Here is a 14,934-nt window from a genome sequence, read left to right on the forward strand (position 1 = left end):
GCTGACAGTTTTATGTCTGACCAGTACAGCTCTGTTCCTAAACAGACTGCTGAGGATCAGCTTTGCAGAGTGTAGCTGCTCCCCTACTCACTTGAACACTGCGGTCCTGTTGTGAGCTGATTTTTTTCTTGATCCTAACAAAACAAAGAATTTCCAGAGTAGCAGACATGAAGCAACGAGAAACTTTATTGAAAACTCTTTGTTCTTGTTTGCTTTTTGATACAGAGAAAAAATAAAGAGAAGGGGTGATAGGAGTCTTAAAGACAATCAGTCAGTTGCTGGGAGACTGACGCAGAAACAGAAACAGCACAGAGCTTTGAAGAGTTTTTGGAGGAAACCTTTTTCTTTCTTCTTGGTTTTAAGGTCTTCACAGCTCTCTGCAGTATTGGTAACTGGTATAAGTGGTTCACACATGGATGATGTTTCTGAAGGGTGTTCCTCACTGGCTTGAACCTCAGACAAAAATGGAGATTCAGCAGAGGCTGATAGAGAACCTGGTGTTACCATGTCATCGTTAATTTCTGGACTTGTTGATTCTTCCTCAGTTCCAGTAATGTTTAAGTCGTACTGATCTCTTGTTGGGCATTGAGCAGCTTGTGTGTGATGAACTGGCTCGTTGGGGATCTGGGGCTGCAAGATCTTACAAATGTGGTTTGTTGCTACACCAGCAATTGTGGTGAGCAGGGTAGTGTGGTTTGCAGTGTTGCTGAGCACAGTGTCGTCTGGGTGTTTCTCTCTAATTTCTGCCAAGATGGTTTGGACCATGTCATCTTGCATGGAGCGAGAGAAGATGGCCTTGCTTTCCTTTGCTCTGGGAGTGTTGGAGAGTTGATCCAGAGTGGCTTTCGTAACACAGGTAGAGAGCTCGCTCAGACTCTGAGATGCCAGGTTCAAAAGGGGGTAAGGAGGATGCTCCCAGAAGCCTTGCAGGACTCTGGGAACTACCTCTATCCCTACTTCTTGGGGGCTTAGCAGTCTGGAGGTCTGTGTTTCCTGCAGCTTCTCTTTAAGGATCTCAAGGTATTTGTTGAACATGCTGAGGAGTTTAGGCGTTCTGTAGATTAAAGTTATAAGTATTCAGTTATATTGAGACACTGTAGCTGAATTTTACATAACTGTATGTCAAATGGGACTCACTGAAATTTGGGAGGTATGGCCTCTGGATATTTGAGGAGCAGCCGAGCCTGTAGCTCAATGTCCTTCATTTTATTAATAATGTTCACTGCCCACACCTGAAACAAATCAAATCAAAACAAAACAAAAGAAGAAAAACACATATAAAGTGCATTTCTGTTGTTAATGAAAATTCTTTTTAAAAATCTACAAATTACTATAAGGTCCATCAGTTTTCTTGTCTTACCAGTTTCAGAAGACCTTTGGTTTCATTTTCTTCCAATTTCTCAATGTCAAACTCCCAAAGTCTTAAAATGGACACAAAGCAGGTTTTATCTCAGCATCATCACAAACAGACGTTCATCTATGGTCTGTTGGTGTCACAGTAACTCACCGCTCTCTCAGTGTTTTTTTGTTCTCCTCCATTAAAAGGTTGATCATATCTTCAGCAGTTATATGAGGTGGTATCTGATTTTCCTGCTGAAGTCCAAGGAATGCCATCATCACTGCAATCTAAAAATAAAGAGACATTTAATCATGAGCACTAAAAAAAAATCAAAATTTACCAGATATTTTACGCCAGTTGGTTCTTACCTGAGTCTTGTAGCTTTGAGGGTGCCAGCAGGTCTTTAAAGCTGTGTTGTACTCAGGTGTGTCAAACAACACCTGTCAAAGCAACAAGAAGTTACTCATTATTAGTTAACTTGATTCACTGTATTTTTTAAAAATACACCAAATTCTTCATACTGTTCAAATGCAGTAAAATTAAAGACTCTCACATACCCCAGTAGGTTTGTAGACTCCAATACTTTCCTCCATTAAAATGTTGTTGCTGAGTATAGCAAAAATGGTCAAATACAATGTGAGCACTTAGCTAAAAGGTCAAGATGAAAATGGTTGTTTCTCCTGCACAAATGAAGTTTGTTATGATTGAAGCAGAATTCTAGAACTGTCATACACATCGCAGCAGGTCACTATGGTGACACCATGCAACTTTCATGTTGTTAAGTACTATCATATTTGTGTTTATTTTACTACACTTTGTTTTCTGAATAAATAAAGTGTAGGCTATAGCTATCCTTAAGTTGCTGCAGTGAAAAGATGCATGCAAGTCGTCATTCAGAAAAAAGGGAAGGAAAAACAACCTGAACCATCATGTTAATTCATATTATTTGCCTGCTTATCTCCATTTTCTCATTGTAGATGTCAACTTATAAGGTTTCTTTAAAGCACTGGGTTATGAGTTGTGGAGAGGAATGATGCATGCATTTGAAGCGTGACAGCACCGGCCCTTAAACAGCCAAGAGGGAGAGATCTTTGTGTGTTCTGTAGTGGGATTGTCACGATACTAAAATATGAATTACCAGGTAAATTATACCATTTTTGATACCACTGGAAAACGTTTTACCCCATCCCACAAGAACAAAAGTTATGGTGAAGAAGTCATATTTAAAACAAGTTGTTAATTTTCAACGAATGTTCGAAGATTTAATAAAATAAGAATTTAAGATCAGTTAAGTTTAGATGGTCTTGATGCATTCTCAATCATCCAGGTAAGTAAATCTCCAAAAGTTGATTCTGTTCATCTGGACGTAGCGTTTTGTGAGAGAAACATTTAGATGGTTTATACATTTTACATATTATTTAGACAATTTCATTAATGACCATTAGTTATAGTGATATAAAGACATCACTATAGATGACATTTTAATAAATTACTGTGAAAGGAGAAAAGTTAAAGTTCATTTTCCACATTCCACATCTGCCTGCAGCCTGTTTTTTATCCACGACTCACACGGCTCCGCCTCAGTCTCCAGCTCTTCTAATTCTTCTAGGCAGGTCTGATTCTGCTCTGGATTTCACTTTTTATTTGCTTGTATTACGTCTTCACACTCTGGGCTCTCAGTTTCCGCGGCTGCTCTGCACAACCACAAACCTGCTCGGTTCTTCACCCGTACTTAATCTGCTCTGCGGCATCTCAATATCTCACAAGCATCCCGCAGTCCGGCAGCTGCTATGTTAGTGACAGGTTGATAATGTGCCTATTGGTTAATTCCTAATAGTTAAAGGTCTACTATTAGCGTGTGCGACAGCCAGATTAACATTCTTGATAATTGTTTAATGCTTGAATGTTGTTGAGACGGGAGCTTTACTGACACCTGAAATTCCTACTAAAGTGCTGTTTAGTGTTATTGTCACAGTCCTGGGTCAGTTGACCCAGTGTTTTGAGATTTTGGGGGCTTTCCAGTTTTTCTTTATGTATTATGAGATATTTGGGATGTGTAATGTTTGTATTATTTCTTCTACTCATCCCATTTATGTGTTTAGTCTTGTTCTCTCTCTCGCAAATTGCTCTAGAGCTCAGCTCTCCCCTAGTGTTCGATCCTCGTGTCTGTTGCTCTTTTGTCTGTCAAGTTTGTGTATCACATCCTGGTTTCAGTATTCTGTCACCTCCTGTTTTATTGTGACAGTCCCCCATCTCGTGTGCGTTATGATCTGTTTTACTTCCCATGTCTCATTAAAATAAACATCTTCCCTAATCACCTTTTTGTGTATGTATTGTTTTTTTCTCCCATGTTCACTGTCAGGATGTTGAGTCACCATCCCTCCTAGATGTCTCCTCGGTCCAGTGTTCCTAGCCCTTGTGTTGTTCCACGTTTACTTTTCAGTAGATGATAGTTTTCAATTTCCTTTCTTGTGTGTTATGTAAGGCTCACTTTCAGTTCACCATGGTCTGCTGAGTGTGTCTGCATTTGGCCCCTCTCGTTCCTCGTACACCCTTATACATGACAGTTCTGAATGTTAACTACTTCAGCTGTTAATGAGGGGAGGAGCTGTGTTCCTGTCTGTGAAGCTGTGCTAGTTTGGTTTCTTCGTGCCTATGAAGCAGACCATTTTTCAAACCAGGATCTAGTGCTGAGACGGTGAGGTCTGCAGCTGTGCCAGCCATGCTCCAGCTTCCCCCCACAGTCCAAAAATATGCATGTTAGGTTCATGCCTATGGTGTGAATGGTTATCTGTCTCTATGTATTGCTCCTGTAATAGACTGGTGAACTTTTCAGAGTGTGCTGTAACAGCCCCCCTGCTAGTCTAAATTGAAAAAGTGGTTAAGAAAATGCATGTATGGATAATATATTGTGTGTACCATACACTGGCACTGTGGGCTGTATCAGGGACAGGAGGAGTGTGGTGGACAGCTTTGTTGAGTGGTGTGAGCTAAACCATCTACAACTTAACATCACAAAGACAAAGGAACTGATCATGGACTTCAGGAGGCATGCTCCTCCTCCTCCCCCTGTCACCATCAGAGGGGCTGACGTGGTGGGTACACATTGACTGTAAACTGGACTGGTCCAAGAACACCAGTGCTGTCTTTAAGAAAGGGCAGAGTCGGCTGTTCCTACTGAGGTGGCTCAGGTCTTTCAACGTTTGTGGGAAATGCTGACCATGTTCTATCACTCTGTGGTAAACAGCGCTGTGTTCTTTGTGCCGGGGCAGCTGATGCCAACAGGCTGAACAAGCTGATTATAAAGGCTGGTTCTGTCCTGCGTGTCAGACTGGAGAACCAGGTGGAGGTGTCTGAGAGGAGAATACTAAAAAAGCTTCTCTGTGTCATGGACAACCCCTTCCATCCCATGCACGCCTCCATGATGGACCATCGGAGCACACGCAGCAAAAGACTCATCGCCCCTAAATGCAGAACTGACCGCCACAGGAAATCCTTTCTACCCATGGCAATAAGGCTGTCCAACTCTTCTTTTGTTTTACCTGATATAGTTACATCATTACTTGTTAGAGTTATTTTGATACTATATTTGCACTATCCTACTGTATATTACCTTATCCTACAATTCTTATAGTATATTATTGTATATCTTTATTCCTCTTGCTTTATTCTCTTGCTTTATTGAGCATGTGTCTTGTCTTATCTTATCTTGTCTTATATAACAAAGTAAAATATTTCAAAGCAAAAACAGAAAAGGCTCAGTATTACACTATAAAGTGTATTACACAGTATGGTGCACTAAAGTAACTTAGTGTGTGTGAAGAGTTGTGATAGTCAGTGCAGGTTGAAATAAACTCGATGTGAAAGAACAGATTGGAGGTATGGAGAGAGAGCAGTCGACCGCTTTTACTTTATTTTATTTTATCACATTTGAAAAAAAGTATTAACACAGAAGCAATTTTTGTTTCTTTGTTTCATTTCTTTTATTTGTGGGAAACAACTGGATTTGTGTTATATAACATGCCGCCCATGAAATTTAAATTTGGTGTTAAATCTTTTTTATATTTATATTTAAATTACATCAGAATGAAATTATGACTTTGCACGAACGTGCCAGATAGTTTAGGTGCCAGTCTCAGGTGATGCCACACTCTACTTTCACTGAAGAGTATTTTTGGATTTAATGTTAAACTGTTTGCAAACAATGCCTTTACAGAAAAGATTGAAAGTCAATAATTTATCACTAAATTATAACATAAAAAACATGTAGTGCTTAGAAAAAATTAATTTATAATTATGATGAACAAAGTTATAATAAAGTAAGTCCATAAACTGATGCCAAATCGTTAAAAAGCTCATATAAGACTGTATCTAAATGCTTGCATTATATAAAACTAAGAGATCTCTTATATCAAAAATCATTAATACAATAACGGTATTGTTTCACAGTTGGTCCATACAATACAACTCTGTGGAGGTACGGAGAAACATACAAAGCAAACACTATTACAGTGTATCTGCTGCAGAATAAAGCAAGGAATGATAAAGGGATCAGATTATTATGAATCATGGATTAATTAGTAGAATACGTGTCTTCAAATTTGAGGATATTGATGATCTCGACAGTGCAGTGATGCTCTGTCATAATCTCACTCCCTAGTTTAGTTATCCATGGTTCTAATTCTTAGTCCCTCTCCTGATCTAGTTAGTCCCCTTTCGTGTCCAGTTGTTCCCTGTCTCATCTGTGTGTATGTCTGTCTCCTGTATGTTGTCATGTCTTTCCCTGTTTGTCTGTGTCAAGCTCACATCTTCTGTTTTTTGTTCTTTGTCTCTGTTCCGTGTTTGTCACTTCCTGTTTTATTTTGTTAGCCGTGGTCTCTGCATTATGTTGAGTTTTGCTTCCTCTGCCTCGTCAAGCCTAATTTGTTCCTAGTGTGTTCCCCAGCTGTTTCCACTACCCTTATCACCCACCTGTGTATATATGTCCCAGCCTTGTTTGTCCGTGGTTGTGATTTCTCTTATCTGTCTGTGTCCTGTCTTTTTAGAGTTTCCTGTGTTAGAATCCCCACATATTTGAATTAAAAACATATAATTATTTTGGTATATTTGTAGAAAGAGTTAAAAACTCAATACAAAACAAAGTCAGTACACAAACATCTACATCTTGGTTGAATATGAATGTGGACTGGTAGTTGTTCTTCTTGTGGAACTAACTTGTCTGAAAGATATAAAGCAGAAACAGATGAAAAAAATGATGACTGACAAAATAACATGTTTGAGATGCTGCAGTAGTTAAACACTGATACCCATTGCGCTCAGCCTCTTCAGTCGTCTCAGGAAGCTCTTTTCTTTTGGTTTCGGGAAGCAAGAAGCCGAGAAATCCACCTATCAACGTAAGGCAGCTGAAGACTGTGATGGGTATGACCGAGTGGTACATGGCCAACAAGTTCAGCAGTGGAGCCAGTAATCCACCTAATCTTGCTGATATGGATCCTAAAGCTGTGGCTGTTTGTCTGAAACAGGAAGACAAATGGTATACTCACTAATTCCTCCCGTGTGTTCTTTTCACACAAGTCAGGGTATTGTTCACAAACATGAATAAAAACTGTGACTGCTTACCTAACCGATGTTGGAAACAACTCCTGCATAAAGACCATACAAACAGAGCCAGCCCATATCAAGAAAAAACGAGATGCAACAGCTAAAGATGTGACAGCAATGGCGTAACCTGACATAAAGGAAATAAATAATTAATAAAAGTGAACGTAAACATGATAAGCAGACAATTGAAAATGTATTTTGCGATATAACAAAGCTTTTACCATCAGGAACAGCTAGGATAAGTATGGAAGAGACTCCTCCGATCAGAAGGGTTGCTATGAATAATATTTTCCTCCCCAAAATCTCCAGCAGCCACATGGAGAGTAAAACAGATGGTACTTCAAAAACACCATAAACCAGTTGGGTTACAAAGATGCTCAAACCAAAGTTTTGCATGTCTAAGTACAAACTGTAGATGGAAAGATTCACGGAAAACCTTTAAAAGAGAAGAGAAACACATTTAATCAGACACAAAAGTCCTGTATCATGAACCATTTATAACACATTTATGAATGGCCATTTAATCATCAAAACATCAAATTGCCAACAGCAACATGTTTTTGCATTGAAATATTTCCCTTTTAATGTATTAACCTCACTATAGATGTTGAACTTACCATGACAGTATTATAATAAAGAAATATCTGGTCAGCAGTGATGATCTGAAGAGGATTTTTATTCCTCTGTTATTCACAGAGTTATTCACTTCAATCTGTGGGAGAAGTCACGCTTGCTGTAACACCATCATAGCAAATTAAGAAAAAGGACTTGAAATGAATCCATCAGTCTAGTTTTTTCCAGTTCCAGTTCAGGGTTGACATTACATACAGTGAGAGACACCCTGACCAGGTCCCCATTCTATTGCAGGGCTAATACATAGATACATCTCTTGTCATGCATATGTTGAATAGTAAACATAACAAATAAACAGCTATTTTACAGATGTCATCGATGTTCTTGAAAACTTCCCTGATGAATGTGATTCACTACCTTGTCCAGAAGAGACTCTGACACAGGGTGTTTGTTAATGGCTGCTGCTTTGACAATGAGCTGTTTGGCTTCTTCTTTTCTGCCTCTGCTTAACAGCCACCTGGCTGACTCTGGAATAAACCTGATAGGAAGAAAATTGAACTTCAAACAAACAGACATTTTGAAATGTATAAATAACTCAATAAATAGAGTGAAATACACACCATATGTAGATAATAAGCACTGCAAGCGGAACTGCTGTGATCAGCTGAGCCAGTCTCCAGTTTCGGATGCCATAGATCATACCAGCGAGGACGCACTCTCCAATTGCACTAAACAGCTGAGTCACACAAGCTCCCCATGATCTTTTGGACATCCCAATCCATTCAGTGGCTGCAATAAGGAAAATATGTTAATTGTTTGTTTATTTTAGATTAAGACCTCAGCTCAAATGGAACAAAATAAATACATAACAACAAAAATAAGTAAAAACATTGCACATCAGCTGCTATGAATATCTCGGCTGACTGTACATATATTTTTCTATTACTATTTAATACCTAATCAGACAGAACATCTCAGTGTGAATGGATAATGACCCAAACCAACCAACAACAACCCAAGAGTTTCTCAAGTATGTGTTTAGTTGAAGACAAAACCCCCTGTAGAAAGGTGGACACAAAATTACATAAATGTGTCTTTGTCCTTTGTCCAACATCTTTATGTTTAGAAACTGATTATCTTTTGTCTCTTATGTAAATGTAAATATGTAAAACGGTCACAAAGGCAACAGTAAGATAAAAGTAACAATAAAAATAATAAATGGGAAGAGGTGGAAGTAGAAAGTTTGAATGGAAAATATCAGATCAGTACAGCCTTGTTGGACCTCTAAAACATTATAAGAACATCATCTTAGCCATTGAGAGAACAACTGGCAGATTATTTTACAATGAAAACTACTGTTAGTTGTAGCCTTGTCCAGAAGATGTAAAAAGTTAGTGTACTCTTCATACATAGTATGATGCTGTTGACTCGATATCCTCCAGCTCCAAATCCCACCAGAAACAGAGATACTAAATATAAGTAGACGTTGGGACAGAGAGCTGTTGTCACGGTGAATACAGACAACAGAACTGCTGGAATCTGAGTTGCTCGTTTGCGGCCGAATCTGAAACACCAAGACAAACACACAGGGATACATTAGCTTCTGTTATGTAAATCACAAGCAGCGTTGGGGAGTAACGGAATACATGACCCGCTGTTACGTATTTATCAGAATCAGAATCAGCTTTATTTGTCACAAGCAGGTTGCCCTGCAGTGAAATGGGAGAGCCGCGAGCCTCCCCATGATGGTATCAAACTTCTGTTCCGTGGTGTTGTCATTCTTTTGATTCTGAGACCTCACAACTGCAGTGATCCGTTCCGCGATGTGTTCCAACTCAAGGGTCTCATTTTGAGCAGGCCTCTCTCTGATGTATCCCCCCATACGCTCAGTGGTGTTGTTTTGAGCCTTCACAGCAGCTGTAAGCATCTCCAAGGTGTTAACCATATTACGTTCATTGTGAGAGGTTGCGCCTCGTCCCATCGCTTCGATTCCAGCGGGCAGCCTTGGGGGGGTTTGAACAGCCGGTTCCGCTCTCTTATTTCTCCAATAAGCCAGGGCCAAGCCAGCTCCGATCAGCAAGAACCCTGTTATCATGGTTCCGAATAGGTAGATATCTTCAGCGTCCTCGATCGATGTATTCTGTTACAGTTACCGTTTTAAAAGGTGGTATTCAGAATACAGTTACTTTGTTGAAATAAAGGGATTACACGGCAGTCTTTTCGTGTTTCATATGTTAGGCTGTCCCCTCTCTCTTGTTGGTAACTCCACGCCAGTGGAAACCCAAACAAAACACGCATTAAGAGGCTCTAATGCCTGTGTCTCAATCTCGCGGCCCATGTCACCTCTACATGCAGCCCGCATAATGATGTGAAAGAAATATTTTTTAAAATTTGGTGTTTGTATGGCAAGTAACCTTCAGTAATAGTAATAAATCACACAGCAATAGTACATTCATGTAGTTGTAAAACGCTTGATAATATATTAAGTAATCCAAAGTATTGAGAATACGTTACTCTCATTGACTAACGCAACGGAATATGTTACAAAATACATTTTGGGGCATGTATTCTGTAATCTGTAGTGGAATACATTTTAAAAGTAACCTTCCTAACACTGATCACAAGAGCTGCGGGTTAATGTTGTGCCATTAAAGAGATAACAGTAATGCAATCATGTAAAAATAGAGTTTTTTCACGGGCAGTCCTGTGAAAAGCCACACCCCATGTTTCAGTAACACTGAGGAGGGTAAATAGCAAGTGCTGTTAATCAACTGCACTATCACATAGAGACAGACAACCATTTACACAAGAAGCACCAGTTAATGTGACCCTAATAACTGCATGACTTTCAACTGTGGGAGGAAACCAGAGTACCCAGGCAGAACCCACTGCAAACTTGACCAGATAGTGGTTTTGAACCCAGGACCTTCTTGCTGTGTGAGGCAACAGTGTTAATCACTGCGCCACCAAGCTGTGAAGTGAGACTTACAAAAATAGGAAGGTTATGATTACAAGGCGTGATACAGAATTTTCTGTACGTTTTTGTCCTCGACAGGTTAAACCACAATAAATAGCAACAGCACATATGTGGTGTGTGTACGATTGTCTGCCTCTTATTACCCCAGTGATTTTCCTGTGGTTTGAAATCGTGTATGATCTTGTGAATTTTGTTAGTTCAGTCAACTAACCACTCTAACTAGATTGTATTATGTCATCTCAACAAGAATAAATTAAGTTGCTGAATTTCATGCAAACCCTGCATGATTTAATCATTAACCATAGAAACAACAAGTTTGAATCTTGTTAATGTAACAACCACCCAGTTTCATTTTTTTGAGTGCACCTAGATTTCCCTCAGCATCAATCTGGGGAATTGCTGCCAAAGCAAGTTATTTTTTTCACAGGACTGCACAGAGACTACACAACAGTCCTCTAAAAACTCTCTTTTCAGATGACTGTATTTGCAGTTTTGTTATGTATGTAGGGAAGCAACCCTTTAACATACTACATTAAAGATCTATAGAAACGCATATGGAATACTGACTTCATACAGATTTCATGGTAAGTCTAATTTAACATCAGCACATCAGGAAAATATGGGTTTATTTGAAAAATATTCCATTCTGTTTCTACTCAGATTTTACACACTGTCCCAACTCTTTGGAATTGGGTTTGTAGAAATATAGTTTTATATTTTGAGATACATATATCTTTAATGCTGACTAATTATTAGGTAACATTTAGTTTGTTGAAATCTTGAAGAGTGTGTACAGCAAACTCTTCACACGTCTATTTGTTGTTAAACTTTGAAAAATTGTAAAAATTCTTTGGTTAGCTGTTGCTAAGATAGAGAAGCAAACATTTGTTTTGTAAAGGTGCTGAAAGACAAAAGTTATTCATTCCCTGTGAAATTGTATTAAAGTATTTCTGTATTTTGGAACAATGAACTACTGCAAGGAGCACACTTACGATTCAGCAAAAGGTCCAAATACGAGAGAACCAACAAGAACTCCAGCCATGAACATTGCTTGAATCACTTCCACCAAGCTGGCCTGGCCACACACTAGATCAAACTGTGAGTATTTGTAATAATAATAATAATAATAATAATAAAACAGACAAACAAAATAATTAATGTAATGTTTCATGGAGGTGAGAGATCTACTGAACAACAAATTTCACTTACATCAGTGACTATGGTGGCTTTGTAGAGCATGTTCCCATACACCCATCCATCCTGGCACCCTGTGGTCTCATTGAGTCTGTACTCTCTGATAGTATCAATGTCCCAGCTCACTGGGACAAACATCTCACACTTGCTGAAGGTCCCATCCTCCTCCCGAGGCACGGTCAGGTTGAGCTGCTCCTCTGAGGTCAGGTTAGGAGCAGCACTGAGGATCCAGTCTGTGTTGCAGTGTCTGTCTGGATCTGATTGGATGAAAACAAAACTGGCAAAGAGAAAAGTCTGAACAAAGTTTGGAAAGCAAAGTGCGATTAGAGTGATCTTCTGGAATAATCCAAATTCCCCAATGTTCCTTAGAATCTCTCCAAAGTCTGTCATTTTGAGCTTGATGGTGAAGGTCTGAAAAACAAAAGAGCTGCAGCGCCGACTCATACAGTGACTGTTAATCTTTAACCCAGCTATATTATCTTTTTAGCACACAAGACCCTTTATTTTAATTGTTCTTACTTGAAGGTACTGAACTGCTGTCATGTCAGCACATTCGTATATCCTTTATACAACTGTGTAAAAACTCTTATCACTTATCTATATGCTTACAATCTGATCATTTCTTTTAGTGCTGTTTCAAAAGTCATCACACACACACACACACACACACACACACACACACACACACACACACACACACACACACACACAAACCCAACCTATTGTTGATTTTAAGTCTGCTGCTGTAAATATGTAAGTTCATTAGGCTGCAGAATATCTGAGTCGGCAATAAGCAGTAAACAGAGCTAAGTCTCTTAGTGGTGTGTAATCAAAATAGCTGACACAAAAAAGCAGAGAAAGAGAGACAAGTAATACTGCAAGTCAAAAGAGATGATGTAACAATGTTTGCCTGCAATCAAGAAAGATCATATAGTTTATAATTTATGTCTGAACAGTAAAGGGATTAATGAGTAAAAATGTAACTAAGGAAAAACTAAAGGATTGTTTGCTTTTCGCAGTGTTAGCACACTCAAGGTATAAACTCCAGTTGTATACATTACTCAATAGCAGCTATAAACATTCTCAGTTTATCCAGGAATACATTTGCAAAACAGACATTTACAGTTTTTTCTGAATGCTTAAACCCTAACTGTGATTCCTGTAGCACAATCTCTAAAACTATTCAGACTTATAGCAAAACCACTCACTGAGTTTGCAAAACTAAAAGCACAAAAACTGCTTTGCACTCAGTTTGCAATTTTGTAACACACACTTTGCAAAACTGTAGGCACAATTAACTGCACAACACTCAATTACCAAATTTCCAACACACTCCTAGCAAAAGTATACACATGTATGGCTATCATTAACACTAATTTGCCAACTGTCTGGCACACTTTCACATGTGAAAACTTTTTTAGATAATTAGTTCACTTTGCAATCAGCCTAAGCACTATAATACAGGTAAGCTGTGTGTGCGGAGTACAATGGAGCGAGCAGAAAGAGTGAGAAGTAGAGGAGGCCGAGGAAGAGGACGTGGAGGTGAAGAAGTAGGATGAAGAGGACGACAAGGACAAGGAGGAGCAGAGAGGAAGACGAGGAGGGGGGAGAGGAAGATGAGGAGGGGGGAGAGGAAGGGTAGGAAGAGTAAGAAATAGAATTGCTGATGACATCAGAGCTACAATAGTGGACCATGTCATCAACCGTGGAATGACCCTGAGGGAAGCTGGCCAATGGGTCCAGCCTAACTCGAGCCGCTACACTGTAGCAAGCACCATAAGGACATCTTGAAATGAGAATCGGTTAGTACAGTCACTTCGCACAAAGATTTGTAGCACTGCCATATGCCAATGAGAAACACACCAATACCATTGATGTAAAAATACGGAAATTGTTACTTTACAGAATTGCTAGATGACCAGATGCTGGGGGCAGAGGAAGCATGTTCACTGCAGACCAAGTAACCCATATAGTCATTATGGCGATTGCAAATAATCCTATACTTGGAAATAAACACTTGTGTTTGTTTTGATGTGTTTGAATAAACACCAGTACTTGAAGTTTGGATCCCTCTATGCTTATGGATCTATGACAGAAGTATGAGCTCAAACTGACATAGCCTACCTTGTGCACAGAGGAAGCAAAAGCCAGATGTGTTTTGTATTCATACCATCAGTGTGCAGTTGGCGCATTGTGTGCTTAGTAGATGATGGCTTGTGTGTACTGTTTGATACGGAAACACCATTTTTACGAAGGTGTGAAGAGTTAATCTAGCTGTGTTTGCTTTTGCAAGAGAACTACAATGTTTTGATTATTGGGTGACAGGTTTTCTTATTTGTGTGAAGAGTTTTGCAAAATTAGCCAATAGTTACAAAAAATGTGCTTAAGCAATCAGAAAAAACTGTAAATGTGTAATGGATGTGTTTCTAATGGAGGTGTTTCTACGGTTTGTGTGGATATATTCACAAAAATGTGACTGATTTATACCCAATTAAAAGGTTCAGAAATCCCTCTTGTTTCAGTCTTGCACAATATGCAGAACATAAACACTCAATGACCACTTTATTATGTACGCTTACTCAGCTTCTTGTTACAGTTTTTGCCCGTTGCCTGAACACATTTTGCAAAACTTTGCTCATTGTGCCAAAACCCTAAACACAAGTAAACATGACACAACACTGGGAAATATACCATTCACATCTGCACCAAATTGAAACTCTACTCTCAAAACCTAAACTCTGCTATCAAAACCTAACATTCCTTTGTCAAAATGTAACTCTGTTGACAAAATGACACATACTTGCATCATATGCAAACACTTACAGAGCAGGGGGAACACACTAGTCTACTTTATATAAAGCACTGCAGTCTTTGATTTCCATTGTTCATTCGGAAGGCATATTGGTACATATTCAGCTCGAAGTCCTTTGACCCTGTCACTGTTCCTCTCAAATGGGACTCTGTAGAGCTGCTTCATGGTGATGCTGTGTTTTCCCAAGATGCGTCTGATGGTGGTGATGCTCACATGGTTTATGTTGTTGAACACTTGCCTGTCTGCAAGTATTTGCTTTCGTAGCTGGTGGAGACGGATGGCATTGTCTGCCCTCACTAGGTCCACAACGGCAAGTTCCTGCCGTTGTGTGAACAGGCGTTGGCGTCCTCCCCCAGAAGGTCTTCGAGTCATTCTAGAGAAATACAACCACATATTGTCATCGGTTTGCTTATTTTTCTTACAGTACTTTACTGTATA

The 14,934-nt window shown here is 39.2% G+C and overlaps 2 protein-coding genes across 2 annotated transcripts; both read right to left on the reverse strand.

Moving 5' to 3' along the window:
- Positions 1–147: 147 nt before the first annotated feature.
- Positions 148–2,075, reverse strand: LOC113011216 (uncharacterized). The gene is made up of 6 exons (XM_026150657.2): positions 1,897–2,075; positions 1,708–1,779; positions 1,508–1,626; positions 1,361–1,421; positions 1,138–1,232; positions 148–1,054 (listed from the first exon to the last, which is right to left on the reverse strand). The coding sequence occupies exons 1-6, from the start codon at positions 1,930–1,932 to the stop codon at positions 268–270; spliced, it is 1,170 nt and encodes a 389-aa protein (XP_026006442.1). The 5' UTR covers positions 1,933–2,075; the 3' UTR covers positions 148–267.
- Positions 2,076–4,568: 2,493 nt separating this feature from the next.
- Positions 4,569–12,074, reverse strand: LOC113011133 (solute carrier family 22 member 13-like). The gene is made up of 6 exons (XM_080293305.1): positions 11,700–12,074; positions 11,483–11,586; positions 8,923–9,077; positions 8,134–8,302; positions 7,931–8,051; positions 4,569–4,670 (listed from the first exon to the last, which is right to left on the reverse strand). The coding sequence occupies exons 1-6, from the start codon at positions 12,072–12,074 to the stop codon at positions 4,569–4,571; spliced, it is 1,026 nt and encodes a 341-aa protein (XP_080149431.1).
- Between the last annotated feature and the right edge of the window lie 2,860 nt (positions 12,075–14,934).

This window comes from Astatotilapia calliptera, chromosome 18 (genome assembly GCF_964374335.1).
Source record: "Astatotilapia calliptera chromosome 18, fAstCal68.1, whole genome shotgun sequence".
NCBI classification, from domain to species: Eukaryota; Metazoa; Chordata; class Actinopteri; order Cichliformes; family Cichlidae; genus Astatotilapia; species Astatotilapia calliptera.

Bases quoted from the DNA above. Each gene is read 5' to 3' on its own strand.
- LOC113011216 (XM_026150657.2), bottom strand. From the start codon at position 1,932: ATGGAGGAAAGTATTGGAGTCTACAAACCTACTGGG. The intron at 1,780-1,896 runs GTATGTGAGAGT...TTGCTTTGACAG, and splicing joins GAGTCTACAAACCTACTGGG to GTGTTGTTTGACACACCTGA. The intron at 1,055-1,137 runs GTGAGTCCCATT...TTTAATCTACAG, and splicing joins GCCATACCTCCCAAATTTCA to AACGCCTAAACTCCTCAGCA.
- LOC113011133 (XM_080293305.1), bottom strand. From the start codon at position 12,074: ATGACAGACTTTGGAGAGATTCTAAGGAACATTGGGGAATTTGGATTA. The intron at 11,587-11,699 runs GTAAGTGAAATT...AAATACTCACAG, and splicing joins AAGCCACCATAGTCACTGAT to TTTGATCTAGTGTGTGGCCA. The intron at 8,303-8,922 runs GTATGAAGAGTA...TCCTTATTGCAG, and splicing joins AGTCAACAGCATCATACTAT to CCACTGAATGGATTGGGATG.